The 16841-nt window shown below is 41.2% G+C and overlaps 1 protein-coding gene across 1 annotated transcript in view; it reads right to left on the bottom strand.

Moving 5' to 3' along the window:
- Positions 1–15692, bottom strand: part of SHQ1 (SHQ1, H/ACA ribonucleoprotein assembly factor) — an 89108-nt gene extending 73416 nt beyond the window's left edge. Inside the window, 5 exon segments of the mRNA XM_029243675.1 lie at positions 1492–1604; positions 7588–7748; positions 8745–8867; positions 10554–10618; positions 15459–15692. Of these exon segments, the coding sequence (XP_029099508.1) occupies positions 1492–1604; positions 7588–7748; positions 8745–8867; positions 10554–10618; positions 15459–15601 (605 nt within the window). The 5' untranslated portion in view covers positions 15602–15692.
- Between the last annotated feature and the right edge of the window lie 1149 nt (positions 15693–16841).

Consider the following 16841-nt stretch of genomic DNA (forward strand, 5'->3'; position numbering starts at 1 on the left):
CATATCGCTCTACTTGGGGTTTTAGAAGAGAAGAGATAGGCAGTTCTGCTAATTAAGCTCCCTCCCACTCGAAATTTCTGTCTTGTAAGGCTCAATCTGTTCTCATGCTTGCCCGGGAAATTTGGTGACAATGAAATCTTTCTGCTTTAAATATTCAGCATGATTTTAAATGCGTTTCTTCAAATTATTCTTCAGTGGACCTTTAAAATCACAATTGGAGAGATAAAGGTAATTAGAAATGGCAATGTAAATGGAGTTGAATCTCCCAGACGTCCTCCAAAATATAACCCGCCCTGCTCTTACTCAGCTTCCCTCAGGATGTCCAAGAGTTCCCCCATTCATCACTACACATCACTCAGCCCATTTGCACATCACAGGATATATTTCTGCCACTCCAATTAGTCTCCCACTGTGTCACAGGAGATAGAGTGTTAATCACAAGAGCAACGGCAGTTAAACTGAGAGTGTACATGAAAAGGAAACACAAAATGACAAATGGAAAGACTCTTTTCAAGTCCTGGCCGAGCCACTTAGTAGTGGTGTGACCTTGGATGAGTCCCTTAACTTCCTTTCCTCAGCTGTTGTGAAAACTGAATTAAATAATCACATGAGAGCACGTGACAAGCTGAGAGCACTACACAAGTATAAGGGAATATGATGATAGCTGCATATATATAACAGTTTTAAAAATCGTGGGCCCAGAACTTGGGAAGAATAATAATTGAGGTCTACATCAAAACATGACTCACATCCTAGGAAAGCCACTGAGTACCCACAGAGGCCCAGGGACAACCACTTCTTTGAAAGAAGTGCTGCTATCGAGTCCAATGAGAGACATCACAATCTTTCCGAGGCAAGTGATTATTTACCTACCCATTAATTAGATCTGTTCCTTAGACAAATATAAGCCTGACAGAGACACATGATGGCTCAAGACACAATTAATGCAGGGGGGAAATACAGCAAAACTTAAAAGTAGATTTTGTTTATACTCTACCCCAATGAACAGTTATTTGTTAATTTGAAACAGATCCTTGATTACAGGTGCCAGTGGATGAAAGTGTTGGGAAAACCCTGGATCAGCCAAGAAACGTGGGACATGTAGATTCAAATTCTTAAAAGAAATTGAAACATGTTTTCAATTATATATACCATTAATCACAACAAAGAGTCTCCTGAAAAGAATGGTACCTACTATTCTCATGAATGCAATGTTCTATTTTTAAGTTTGGCGAGGAAAAAACTCAAAGTACGTTAAAAGACTTCTCTGGTGCTGTAATGGGGTAATGAAAAACAGTATCTTACAAAGATCACAGAGGTATAACAGTTGTAGGTTAATTCAAATGTCAACTAAGGTTGTGAGCCATCACTAAATTCTAGAGTCCAAAAAAGCACATACCTAACAGTTAAAAAGATATTCAAAAAATTTTTAAATACTCAACGTCAAGTAAATTATTCAATCCTCAAAAAAAAAAACCCCTCAATACTCACAGGTAATGATCAGGATCAAACTTGGCCAGCTCAGCAGCCAGGCGTTTCTGCCTTCGTTCGGCTGCAGGGGTGGAATCTGGATCCTTAAGATCGATAACATCACTCAATTCATCCTAAGAACACCCAGGAAAGAAAGAATAATTGCTATCTCCTATTTCAGCCATGAAAAATCTCATTTTGTACAAAATGCCCAAACACAGGAAGAATCTAATTGATCGGTAAGCCGTGATACCACGTGTGACATTTAGATTCAAATCCAGCAAACGTCTGTTAGACACCTAACTACCTGCCAGGCCCTGTTAGAAGCTTTCACATCAATTATGTCATCTAATCCTTAAAACAAACAAACTGATTAACATAGATTAAGGCTATAAAAGTTTAACATGAAAAACAGAGTAATCCCCTGGAAGCAAACAGGAACATTTAATTCTGCATTCATTCCCCCATTTACTCCCGGAGATTTGAAAGTTAGGAAAGGCAAGTTGAAATAAATTTCTAGACCCAAGACAGAGCCGCTGCTGCCAGGGGTGCCACGTCAGCAAACCAAAACTTGGTAACTTCCGTGTCCCTGTAAATACTCGTCTTGAACAGAAATGCAGGCTATCCAGTCGACCCCCCCGCCCCAAGGCCAAGCTAACTCTGGGCTCTGTCCTTATTTCCTTGTCCCTTCTCACCCCTAACGAGAATTGTTAAGGGCAATTTTGATAGATATGACTTTCCACTTGAAAATTTACAAATCCAGTCCCAAGTAATATTCAACCTTACTATAACCATCTTCACCTGGATGAATACACACTGCTGTATGGCTTGTTTCCTAAGCCCAACCCTACAGAAAACAGGTGTATTAGTAAAACCACCTATAATACCACATGGTCTTTTTTCTTTTGATCAGAATTATGAAGGAAAGAAACTTTGTACAATGCAAAATACTCCTAAAGCTCTTTTTTTTTCTTTCTTCAGTCTGCCCTTTCCTACTACCAACCGCAAGGGATAGTAGGCAAACCGGAAGCAGCTTGAAGACTATTAGCTGAAAAGAAGTCAAGGGAAATAAGTTGGTAGACAGTTGTGGACGCAAACCATTAGAACAGACTTGTAAATTGAATGGTAGGTTAGTGCCTAATACCCAGGCTTAAAGTCGGCAGCTATAGCACAGCAAAATCACTACAATGAAACCAGCTACACAGAATCGGCCAGGGAAAGACTAGGATACAGAACTCCCCACACAATCATAATTTCTGCACTTAAAAAAAAATAATCTCTCATCCCTATCACAATCCACTGAGCTCAAGTAACATCAAACAACATTTAATATAAGCACATTCTAGTACAATGAAGGAGCCCAGGGAACTTTCTGGAAGTCACATCCAGAACATCTTAATACTTTTAAGTACAAACATTCTGGGCAAAAATCAGATCACTGGCTGTCCCCAAGCTTAGGAAAATTTGCATTCCAAAAGTTCTTTTACAATTTACTTTTGGAAGACTCAGAATGTATTTTCCTATAGACATACTATGATAAATAACAGAGATTCTCGGGGCAGCCCGCAAGTTTATTCAAGTCAAAATAAACTGTAAATAGAGCACTCACAATACAAAGTTCACAAGTGTGCAGCAATGCTTCCATGGGAAAACGCTTTCAGAGCTCTAGTTTCACCCATCAGAAGCACCTCTCCCCTGAGCAGGACAGCCTGGACTCTTCCTCGCTTCTCTGCCTCCTTACCTGCCTGGCATCAGCTCCTCAACCACAGAGCCAGGAGGGGTGGTGAAGCGGGCCCTGCGGGAGACAAGGACGGTGCTGTGTCCGCAGGACTCCCCTCCGCTGGATGAATACTCAGAGCCGCTTCCTGCCCGGGGACCCCAAGTCCCTCTCCCCAGCAGCCTCCAGTCCCCGGATTTGTTTCCTCCTTCGAGCCCCAAGGAGTTCCCTGCCTCCTGCCCACCACGACACACACACATTTCTGAAAACAGCCTGATGAGGTAGAAGAACTGTGACTCTGGAGTTAGACAAACTCTGAATTTAAAAGGCAGGTCCAGTCTAACTGTGCAACCTCTCTGAGCCTCAGCACCCTCACAGTGAACAAACTAGACACGCCTCCGGCACAAGGCTGGGGCTACTTTCCTCTTGCTGCTGTAACGAAATGCCACAAATGTGGCTTAACACAACACGAACGTACAGGTCTAGAGGTCACAAGTCCAAGGTCAGTCTCACTGGGCTAAAACGAAGGCAAAGGCAGGGTTGGTTCCCTTTCGGACGGTCCGCGGGACCGTGTGCTTTTCTGCCCTTTCCACCTTAGAGGCTGGCTGTCCTCACTCCTGGCCTAGGAGCCCCTCATCACAAGGCTCCTTCTCCCTCGGCTTCCGTCATCAGGCGCTTGCTTCTCTGTTTTCACTTTGACTCTCTGACCTCCCTCTCGTAAAGACCCTGTGCTTAGACAGGGCCCACCTGGATAAGCCAGGATAATCGTCCCATCGCAAGATCCTCAGCCTCCTCACATGTGCGCAGTCCCTTTCGCCATGTACTTAGTACATGGGGTCAGTACGTGGACATCAGGGGCAGGGGTGAGGGACAGCATTCTGTCTCCCATAGGCTGTTAGAAGGGTTAAATGAACTAATATGAGCAAGGCCTAAGTACAGGGTGTGATCATTCAAGAACGTCAGTTTCTTTCTCTCTGACTCCTGGCTCCACTGCTGTTCCCTGTGGCTCAGGCGCTGACTTCCTATTGAGAGCACATACCCTCCCTCCTCTTCAGCTGCCTCACTTGCAAGTAGTAAGAAAAAAAAAAAAAATTGGGGAGCCAGGGAGGATTATAATGTCCTGCTTCATTATTTCATCTGGACCAGATACAAGGTCAACAACGGGGTATAATCTTTCAGACTCACATTTCAGAGGATAACTGGACCGAAGTAACCCCAGGCATTTCAAAACCTTAACTGCACCAAGAATAAACCCAGACTCTTACCATGGCTCAAAGCGCTGCAGAATCTAGCTGCTGTCTTGTACATCAACCTCATCTCCTACCTTCCCCTTCTGGCTCAAACACACAGGAGCCACACACCAGACTTCTTGCCATCTCTGGAGCACTGAGTCTCTGCGCTTACAGCACCCTTCTTGTCGTTCAGGACTCAGCAAATGTCACCTCCTCCAAGAGGCCTTCTCGGGGCCTCCTGGCCAAAACAGCACCACCCCGCCCCGGCTCTCACATCACCCCCTTCTCCTTCACTTGTATCTGAAATTATCTTGTGGATTTGCCCTTTAGACGATTACTACCTGTCTCTCCACTAGAATCTTCCATGAGGGCAGAGATCTGGTCTGTCTTTTTGCTTACTGTACCCCCAGCACCCTGCCTGGTGTTCACTTTCAAATTGCTCATTCAGCAAACAGCGTGTGAGGGTCTGCTCTGGGCTAGACGCTGCTCTGGGTGCTGGAGACCTGGAAATAAACATACAGGCAAGGCCCCTGCTCCCGAGGAAGTGAGAATTCAACAGCCAGAAGAGGATTCTCCCTCTCCTCCCCCAGCCTCCAGACTCAGGGCGTCCACACAGCTGCGCAGCTCGTGTCCCGCAGAACGTGAACGTCCACAGCAGTGCAAGCCCCGCCCAGGCCTGTCCTTCGCACGGTCATCCGCAGCGGCCCTGTGCTCACTGGACCCTCAAGAGAAACTGGAACTAAAAAGTGAAGTTAGCATGGGGTAGTGAAATCAGCCTAAGGCATCTGTCAACCAAAGGGAAGGAAGAAAAGAGGATGAGAAATGACACACTACAGCAGGGTGAAAGTGATTCTCTTTGTTTTGAAAGCATTGCTAAGGTCACTGCTAGGAGAGCTATTTAAAGACCAGAGACTCTAGGATTGTTGCTGCTGGCAGCCACTGTCACCAGGAGCCTGCTGTGAAGCCCTGACTTGGAGCAGCCAGAGCAGCTTTCCAAAGGCGCCCTGTGGCTGGCAGCAACTTCAGAAAGGAGACAGACAGACAGAGAGAGAGAGAGAGAGAGAGAGAGAGAGAGAGAGAGAGTGAGAGAGAGAGAGAGAGAGAGGGCGAGCGCACGCACGCGCACGCATCTGTATGGGGAGGGGGGTGACAGAGAATTTGTTTCAGCACACATATTTTTATTTCCATCTCAGTATCAGTATAAAATACAGATGCTCACAAGCCAACCCTGTGTAAATGGCTGGTGGGAAAAAAAATATGAAGGACTATATACCCTCTCCCCCAATAAAGGGTTAAATTATTCACTTCAGAGAAGATACCTGGGTATTGGAATTATGGATGATGTTTTACTTTCTTTGTTATACTGTACTTTCAAAATGAATACGTATCACTTTTATCGTCAGAGAAAAATGAAGCTATATTTCATTTAAAGGGCTGATGGTGGAAAGAGACTAAAAATACTAGTAAAGTATGAGTAGTCAGCAAAACTCTATGGATATTTTCTCATCCAAAGGCAGCACCAGAGAAACTATAAACTTGGGAGAAAACATTTTCTCACTAGTTGAGAAAACAGTGGTTTCTTAAACACATCATTTTAAAATAGATGTTCTCAAAGCTCTTATTTATGCAATAGTGGTCTCAGTTTCCTCTAGCTGGTTTACTAGCAGAGAAAGGTCTTAGGTGGGGGAATAAACTAGGAGTTTGGGATTAACATATATACACTACTATATATAATAGATAACCAACAAGGACCTACTGTATAGCACAGGGAACTATACTCAATATTTTGTAATAACCTATAAGGGAAAAGAATCTGAAAAAGAATATATATATATATATATATTTTTTTTTTTTTCTCTCTCTCATTCCTTTATAGCTTTAGACGGGTAATCCCAAAATAGACTGATTAATACTACTCTCAGCCAAACAATTAAGATCCATTTGCTGTAGTTCCTGCTGTAGAAAAAACTGACTCTACTCTTACTACCTCAGAGATGACCTGGGAATGTGATTAGGGAGAGAGAATACAGAGAAATGATAACTCAGCAGAAAAACATAAGGTTCTGAACGAAGTATCTCATCAGCAATATTTGCTCTTAAGTAACTCCCAATTTTGTTCCCTTTAAGGAGTCTTGAGAGCATTTTATATTTCTCAAGGGCAGAGGTCTTTCTAGCATCCTATTCTTTTTGTCAAAGAGTTTTCACAATGTAGCATCTCCTTAAATTTTCTAAATGGCCTTATAAAGTAGGTGAGCAAATTTATCCCTATTTTACAAAGAGCAGACAAAACTGATTTGTGGTCAAATAACTGGCCGGCATCCGAAATCTAAACAGAGGTACGAGTGGGACTAAAACATAGGTCCTTTAACTTTCCTTAGCAGACTCAAATATGTCTTACTATAATAAACCACATGCTAAGCAGGTTTAACATCCTCTACCCAGACAGGGATGACGTTAAAATAAAAAACTGTTTGCCACCATTTCTTTCATTTAAAAAAAATTAAGACCCCATTATGTTGTTTTCTGTAGTACAAATAGAAAATAATCCAGAAACTCCATTTCATTCATGAAGTAGAATTTACTACAATGTTTGAGGAACAGGAAGAGTAATGTCATTCCTTTTTAGCCTAACTGACAAACGATCAGATTTTAACAAGAGATTACATTCAACCCCCATCAAGAGTAAATAAACAAAAGTGCCTACTGTATATCAAGAACTAAACAATTTCATCAAAAGCCACAAACCCATTCTCACCAGGAATATTCTGTCTCATTTACATACAAAACAGAAGAGACATCAAGCCACAAGTATACGATTTTCATTTTTTAGAGGTATAAAACATAAAGCTTTTCAGGAAGTATGATGAGAGAGGGGTTCTGTTCTGTATTTTGGAAACTTCATGTCTACAATAGCAAATGAAGTGGAAAAAAAAGGAGACCAGGGCACCTTCCATGTGTAAGCGCAGTGAGACTGGGCAGCACAGCCAGTGCAACGGAAGGGAGTGAACGTCCGTGTAACGACTACGTACAAGGAGCTGTGGTTTGTGCTCTAAATACGTCACCTCCTACAATCTGCATAAAAAACCTCCAGGTATAAGCAGAACTGAAATTAAAATACGCAAATAGTAAAACCCTTGGTATATACCAAAGTCTTTTAGAAAAACATACCTGTAACCGCTGAAACACTCCTGAGCGTAAGTTTCCAAACCCATAGCGGCACTCCGGATTCAAAGTACTTTCTGGTACCTCTTCATAGGGGGACTGTTCAATTTCCCAATCAAACTCTTCATCGTCATCTTCTACTCCTTCCTCAGAAACCTCAGAAGCACCTAAATGTGCGAAATACTAATTTGTTAAAGCGTTGGATTTCCTAGGTACAACCTGGGGAAGAAAAAGTATAGGAAAAAAATGCCTGCCCATGTACCCCAAAAGACATGTATAAGGATATGAATAGCCCCGCTATTCTTTTTTTTCTTTAATTGAAATACAGTTAATGTCCCATACTAGGCTCATTACAGGTGTACTACATAATGATTTGACATTGGCAAACATTATGAAATGATCACCATCTGTCTCCTTACAAAGTTATTACACTACTATTGACCATATTCCTTACACTGTATATTACATCACTGTGGCTTGCTTATTATGTCACTGGCGGTTTGTACATCTTAATCCCCTCTACCTATTTCGCCCACCCCTAGTCTCACTAATCTTATTAGCGAAAAAAAAAAAAAATAGAGCCAACCCAAAGTTCCATCAGTAGCAGGATGCATAAATAATAAATGCAATGAAAGCAAAACCTATCTCAGCTATATGTGGATAAATCTCACAAAAATGTTATGTGAAAGAAGCCAGATAGCAAACAACGCCTACCGTATGAATTATATATACAATTCAAAACCAGGCTACACTGAGGGTAGTGGTTACCTTGGAGAGTAAGGAGGGTGAAATAACCAGGGTAGGATTCCAGGATGTGGGAAACGTTCCATTTCTTGACCTAGGCAGTGTCCACTTTATATTTACTACACTGAATTGTAACCTTCTGATTTTAGCTCAAGAGGCCAATATTTTGCCAAACACAGAGATGCTATTTCAATTTGTCCCAAAACATGACTGACCTACAGGTTCAACAGAGTTGTTTCTGTCTTTAACTTATGTGTCAGCAAATGAACTATTTTCACATGGTGTCACATGACTTCCTTATCTTGTCACCTGAAGTATTTTCTCCAATTTCCTATTTGCTATATCCCTTTTCCCCTAGAAACACACAGCATTCCAAATATTCGTTTACCTGTATTTCCTCCCAAAGGCAATAAACATACCTATTTCTTCCACAAGTGGTTTTGCAGTCCTGGATTTTCTTGGTGCCAGTAGAGCAGTTAACATGTTCAGCCCTTCAAAATGCTGGCCAGGAGTTTCTTTGGGCAATCGAATGGTAAAAATTCCTTAAAGATAAATTTGTTTTATGCTTAGCTAGATTTAAAAATTCAAAGACTTCACAAATACAGTTAAGAAACAGGTATCTTGGTAAACTGTAATTCTATTACATAGAGCTCCAAAATTACGCCCTTATTATATAGTTAGTGAAAAAGGCTCAAACAAGATTTTTCAGAACCACTGTTTCAGCTGTCACCTCTATGAGAAATTAATCTGTTAAAGCCACAGAATGCTTAAATCCTACCCAATATCACCTTCACCTATTTATAATATTAAAGGTTCAAGTCAAAAATGCAATGGCCTGAGACGGCAATAGCTTAGGGTTACCCGTAGCTACTCATAAGATTTATTTCTGGACTGGGGGGGAAAATCAGGATATTTAATCCAATGAAGAACTGCAGCAGTTTCAAATATACATGAAATATTAAATAAGGCAATGATGGCTTGATAAAGTTCTTGATATCTCAAGAAATATATCCCTAAAGTCTGTCTAACGCAGACCCAGATTCCATCTGTGTACTCCTTTTCTTTCCTTGACTGGGTTTATCAGCTTCATCTAGGCTTGCCTATGAATGGATTACATTATCCACTACTCTTACATTTTAAAACAGTTTACCTCTTTCAGTGCACTTAACCCATATTCTAATGTATCAGCTACAACTAAACCCAAATATTTCCACATATACAACCTTCTTAAACCCCCATATACTTTCAAGATTTAATAACTTTACTCCTGTATGCAACTTACTGCAATTAAAAGCAGATTTACTACCTAGAAAGGCAGTTTCATTATACTTTATTACCACATTAGTTATATTGTGCTATGGGTTAGAACTTTGTCCTTTAACTCTTTCATCCCATCTTTCCTCCCTTACCCTAGTTCACTGAGGTCAATAAATAGTCACTGAATAAATCACACAACAGTACACAAGTTTACTCTTACTCCAGATCCAGTGACAAAGGAAAATCCAGTGGTTTCTACAGAAGGAAAATAAATGGTTTCAAGACGAGTTGAAATGAAGGGCTTATCAATTAGGAGTAGAAAATTCAATCAGCCTTTAAATGCCCCCTACGGACAGTTTCTCTCTCACCTACATGTAATTAAATTTTAAGATTGAAAATTGCACAAGAAAAAAGAATATATATACAAATACATATATATATATAAATATGAATATATATATATACTGAATCACTTTGCTGTACACCTGAAACTAACACAATATTGTAAATCAATTATACTTCAATAAAAAAATAAATTTTTAAAAAGAAAAAGAAAACTGTAATTTTTTAATTAAAAAATTTTTAAAAATTTTAAAAAGAAAAAGAAACATTCGACTCACAACGTACAAAAATCATCCACATCTTTTCTAATCAGTCACCTCCAGCAATCTAACTCACTAAATGGAGGGAGAAGTAGGAAATAAGACTTCTAGAAAGCAAAGCCAGAGCATATGACTAATTGAACTTTACTTTAAAGAATATTGTGAAGTACTTTAAAGGACTGAGGAAATGTAATTGTTAAAAATCCATGAATAACAGGCACTGGACATTAAGAAACGATAAAGAGTGACAGGGGCAGATTGCACTTGCCATACACCTAAAGGTCCCCATAGTACATGAGATTATTATTTAACTACTCCAACAGGAAGAATCCAAAGAAAAAAAACTAACAAAAGTTCCAAAGGCAATACCTTTATCTGCAGCATAGGATCCCTGCTCGCTTCCATTTTCTACAATTCTTCCAGGAAGGGTTAATCTGCAGATTTAATAAAAGGTCTCATGAAGTCCTTAAATTACAAAGCATCATAAGGGACCATCCGTGATAGTAAACATCAACAATTTTAAAAGGATAATCCTAGCATTTAAATTTTACAAACTAAATAACTTACATTTCTTCTCTAGCTAAGAAGAAATCAGAGATGACTCATCTTTCTGTTTGAATAGGCGCTGTCACTGATAAAACACTTAAAAAGAAAAGCCGCAATAAATATTAGATATCATTACTGTTACAGTTTTTTCCCTTCCTAGTGGGAGTTATTTATATACCTGGTGCCTGATACAGCATGGGCTCAATAAAAGCGTACTAATTAGCTTCCAAAAAAAAAAAAGAATCAAGAAATGAGAAAGAATAAAGAACCAACAAAACCAACTGTTTATATTGGGCAAATTACTACTTTTAAGTAGTACAAAAAAAGGCAGAAAGCAAAAAGGGTTTTCTCATATCTCATTAATACTATATGGGGATTTCCCCCTCTTTCCTACTAAAGGACATGAACTGATTTCCCTGTTTGCAGTTTTACTCTGGGTCAGTCAGTCTTCCACTGAGGCCCCAAAAGAATTCTTCTAAAACAGAAATTTGATTGTCACCTTTCTATTAAAAAAGCTTCTATCGCTGCCTTGATACTGACTAGATAATTTAAACTCACCAGTACTACATGAGGCCAGCTCCATTCCACTCCAAACTTAAAATATGAACCTCCTTTCCTCCCACATCCCCCTCCTCCATGCTACCTATTCTAACATCATCACCATCATCACCATCACCATCATCAAACTTGGCAGACCCCAAAGGTCCGGGGCTTTCCGACCTGCCTACCTTTGATCCCAATGTTTCCTGAAGCTACAGCACATTTTCCAAACAAAAATCTCTTCTAAACTCAGCCTAAAGATTCAGTTACGAATAAATTAGTTTGTTATCATGCATACAAACACCAACTTTACTCTCAGAATCTAAATTAAGTCCATTTGTGGACTTAAGTCCAAGTTGTGCCATTTACTAGCTCTGTAACTTTCTTGGTACAAGTTCATTAACTTCAAGGCTCATATTCATCATTTATAAAAAGGGAAAAATAACAGAATCTATCCTAGGGTTACTCTGAGGAAGAAAGGATAATGCAAAAAGCTTAGTGGCTAGTACAGTAGGCAAGCATTCAGAAAATGTAAACTATTATTATCATCTCCCTTTTCCTAAACCCTTTGTAACTATAGAGTTAAATTCGTAATGCATGATGGTGAAATCATATTTGCTCACAGATCTGCCTTCCCCACTAGACTCTCAATTCCTCAAGGACAGGGGTGAGGTTTTATCCATCTCTGGTATACTGTAGCAAACTGTATTTCCAAAGATGGTCCATCTCACATCACTCCTCCCAACAGTGCAATCTATGTCCCCTCCCCTTAAAAGTGAGTGGGCTTCTGGAACTGTTTTAACCCATATAATATAGAAGTGACACTGTGATTTCTGAGGTTAGGTTATAAAAGATGACATGGATTCTGCCTTGCTCCCTGGAATATCTGCCCTTAAAACCTTCAGGTATCATGGAAGTGGTCCAACTCCCTGAAGGAATCACAAACTAGACCATGAAAACAGAACACACAGGGAGGTCCTGAGACCACTCGAGAAGAGATTCCCTCCTCCACCCACCCTATCAGTCCCCAGTTGCTTCAGCCCTTCCTGTCCCAGGTCTAGCCACCATGTGACTACAACTAAATTAAAGACCTCAAGCCAGAACAGCTCAGCCAAGCCCTTAACAAATTCCTAAGGCACAAAAACCAGGAGAGGGAGTTAAATGATTGTTGTTTTACACCATTAGGTTTGACTGGTTATTTAGCAGCAGATAACTGCAACAGTAAGATGCTCTTAATAAATAATAATACCCACCATTTATTGAACACATAATTACCAGGCACAGTAATAAGGATCATGCATGTATTATCTCAATCCTCACATCAACTCTTTAAGACCACTAATATTAGTTCCATTTTACAGATTAGGAAACTGAGACTAAATAACTTGCTCAAAGTCACAGAACTTTAAGTGTGCTCAGACCCACAACTCCCGAGCCTCTGCTACCCAAGGAATGGATGAATTTGTATTAAAACTACTCTTTAAATTGCTTCACACGTCCTCTTACTTTGTCTTCATCAAAACTCCCAAACTTAAGCAAGTGGCTTTTATTTTGAAATTTTTATTGTACTGTATTTATTTTACAATCCTATCTCATTTAATATCTTTCCTCTGAGCCTCTGCGCTCTCATCTGTAACATGGGTAAATAACAGAACCTACTTTATAGGACTGTCCTAAAATCAAGTGAGATAATTTACATAAAGCAGTAACCTGAAGTAAAAAGTCAATAAATGTTTCTTAACACCATCATCGTCTTCTACCCATTCTTCATGTTCTGGCTTAAACGTCACCTCTTCAGAAAGGCTTTCCCTGGCCACTTTGTATAAACCCAGGCTCCTTTTTATTCTCTATCAGTGCACTTTACTTTCCTTCAGAGAAATTACCACAATTTGTAGTTATATGTTTACTTGTTTATTGTTTTTCTCTCCCCACTAGAATGAAAACTACGTAAGACACCACCACATCCCCAATACCAAAAACAGAGTCTGGAATATACCATGAGCTCGATAAATCAAGCGAAAGAACGAAAGAGTGAAGAAGTAGGGAAATGCAATATATTCAGATAGATGGATTAAGTTAAGGCCTAATAGATACCTGAGCAAAACTGGTTCAGGCCCAGTGAAGGAACCAGCTCAACTCAAGAGCAATGTCTGTGCTGGGAAAGTACTTAGTTGGGCAGGAAAGGTAGGCTGGAATGAGAAAGATGAGGAGAATGGATTTTCCCTTGGCGGAAAGGAGCGAACAAGGTATTGACAATGTTAAGAAAGAATAATCTGGCTGTGTCCTCTCTAAAATGGGGCTAATAATAATGCCTATCTCTAAGGATCGCTGTCCAGGTAAAATGAGACAATGCACACAAGTACTTAACCCGCCACTTACACGCACTGCTTGCCCGCCACACGAAAGGGGAGGAGAAGGGGTTAGCTGTTACCACTGCTGTTACGGTTCTTCAAGGAGAAAAATGCAAACAGACAAGTGCTGAAGGTCCCTCCCTGAGGCTTGGGGGGCGACAACCACAATGAGGGGGCAAAAACCAAACAGAGAAGCAGACAACGAGGAGGTAGGAGAACGAGAGGACTTTGGCTTCGGCGGGGCCAAAGAAGGCGAAAATTTCAGGGAATAGGGAGCGGTCAGCCAAGAGGTTGGGGAACAGAACGTGGACTGAGAAAAGTCAAATGGACGGGTCAGCTGGGAAGTCAGCGCACGCTGTCCCAGGGCAAGGACGACTAACGCAGAACGAAAACAGAAAAAGGGACAAGAACTAGGGCAACAGGACAGAAAATGGAAAGGCGATATGGTCCCAAACTCCACGTTTTACAGTGGCTCTGGAATCTCTTCCAGGCGGGGATGTAAGAAGGCTTAAGAAAGGATGACCTCAGAATGGGAGAAAATATTTGCAAATGAAACAACTGACAAAGGATTAATCTCCAAAATTTATAAGCAGCTCATGCAGCTCAATAACAAAAAAACAAACAACCCAATCCAAAAATGGGCAGAAGACCTAAACAGACATTTCTCCAAAGAAGATATACAGATTGACAACAAACACATGAAAGAATGCTTAATATCATTAATCATTAGAGAAATGCAAATCAAAACTACAATGAGATATCATCTCACACTGGTCAGAATGGCCATCATCAAAAAATCTAGAAACAATAAATGCTGGAGAGGGTGTGGTGAAAAGGGAACACTCTTGCACTGCTGGTGGGAATGTGAATTGGTACAGCCACTATGGAGAACAATATGGAGATTCCTTAAAAAACTAAAAATAGAACTACCATATGACCCAGCAATCCCACTACTGGGCATATACCCTGAGAAAACCATAATTCAAAAAGAGTCATGTACCAAAATGTTCACTGCAGCTCTATTTACAATAGCCTGGAGATGGAAACAACCTAAGTGTCCATCATCGGATGAATGGATAAAGAAGATGTGGCACATATACAATGGAATATTACTCAGCCATAAAAAGAAACGAAATTGAGCTATTTGTAATGAGGTGGATAGACCTAGAGTCTGTCATACAGAGTGAAGTAAGTCAGAAAGAGAAAGACAAATACCGTATGCTAACACATATATATGGAATTTAAGGAAAAAAATGGCATGAAGAACCTAGGGGTAAAACAGGAATAAAGACACAGACCTACTAGAGAATGGACCTGAGGATATGGGGAGGGGGAAGGGTAAGCTGTGACAAAGCGAGAGAGTGGCATGAACATATATACACTACCAAATGTAAAATAGGTAGCTAGTGGGAAGCAGCCGCATAGCACAGGGAGATCAGCTCGGTGCTTTGTGACCACCTAGAGGGGTGGGATAGGGAGGGTGGGAGGGAGGGAGGGAGACGCAAGAGAGAAGAGATATGGGAACATATGTATATGTATAACTGATTCACTTTGTTATAAAGCAGAAACTAACACAGCATTGTGAAGCAATTATACTCCAATAAAGATGTAAAAAAAAAAAAAAGGATGAGCTTCTGCAACATCCAGAGCGCACGCCTGGAAGAGTTCGCTTCCTCAGCACGTGCTGCAGGGACCTCGGGAAAACGTAGTCGTGATGCTGAGAAGTGCTCTCTTGTTCTTTCATCCTCCCTCGATAAGCAGTTATTTAATGAGTGAATAAATGTATAAATGAATCCCCAAAACACGCTTTTCCCGGAGCCAGGCACCCGGAACTCGCCTGAGAAAGTACGGCTTGGCGTAGAACCTGAAGTCGACCCCCTCGAAGTAGACGTCGAACTCGGAGACCCGGGCGTAGGGCACGCGGATGGCGACAGTCAGGAAGTCGGGGTCCTGGCTAAGGTCGAACGCCGGGGTCAGCATCACCAGGCCGGACTCTGGTGCCCAAGTCGGTCACTCTCGCAGCAGTCGCAGTCCTGCCGCTCAAACTCTCCAAGAAGTCCCCACGCTCCGGTGCCCCTTCTGTTAGACACGGCACTTCCGGCTCGAGGCGGAAGTGTCGTGAGTGAGAAAGGAAGTCCCGCCCCACGGCGATCTCCGTGGAGACGGGACGCTGTTAGGGGGGAGGTGGAGAAGGAACGTGGTGAATGAGCCTTTGGGCGCAGAAATTGAACCCAGGGAATTGAACCCATAACTTGGAAGAACCTGGGCTAGAGTCCGCCTTAGACCTACCAAGCCTCTTTGGAGGTTCTTAGAGATAATTTGAACATTGGCTTTGCAGGCAGAGGGATCCGCGTTTGAATCCCTTCTCTCCAATTCGCAGCTGTAAGACCTTGAGGAAGTTACAAAACCTCTCTGTACTTCAGATATCTCTTCTATAAAATGAGGCTAGAACATAGACTCGTAGAGATGATGTGAGTACAGCATGGAATTATGCATGTAAAGCTCTAACAACATACCTGGCAAGTTGTCGGTGTTCGGTGTGTTGGAGCCGTCACCGCAGTAGCCACAGAAGCATCGTTACTGTGGTTTTCCTTAGTTCTCACCTGCTTTGTCAACAATTCCCCTTTCTCCCTCTCCGTCTCCGTCTCTCTCTACAGATTTCTATCTCCTCCTTCTCCCCCTACACGTCCCTCTCTCTGTATCTTTTTCTGCCACTTTCTCTCCTCTTCCTAGTTCCTATTTAAACAGAATTTTCTTGTTTAGAGAGCATCCATCCCACTTAGCTCGTTTAATCTACACCACGAACTCCGAAGAACACGACTCACAGAGATTAAGCAATATGTCTTATGATCATGCATTTTACAAGTACCAAAACCCAGAATGTCTGACTCTTAAACACTGTTAGTGCCTGCAATTGACGAATTGCAATGCCTCTGTACTTTCCCCTCTTTCATTTTCTCACTTTTCTCCTTACACTTAATCGAGGTCCTCTTTTCTGTCTTTTTTCCTTCTCTTCCTTGTACTTCCCCTTTTTACTCTATGCTGGTCATACTCTCCCAATGCATCTCTCACTAGTCTCCCTCCTCCCGTGCATATTCCCTTGGCCTTCCTTCCCTCTCATTTTATTTCCTGTTATTCCACCAGTAACTAGAATAGTCCAGGAAATGTTTTTATTTCCTGGGTTTAAATATCAGTGGAAGATGCGTGAAAGTCATCTCTG

Source organism: Monodon monoceros, unplaced genomic scaffold, assembly GCF_005190385.1.
Source record: "Monodon monoceros isolate NGI ecotype Baffin Bay Population unplaced genomic scaffold, NGI_Narwhal_1 Super_Scaffold_3, whole genome shotgun sequence".
Classification (NCBI taxonomy): domain Eukaryota; kingdom Metazoa; phylum Chordata; class Mammalia; order Artiodactyla; family Monodontidae; genus Monodon; species Monodon monoceros.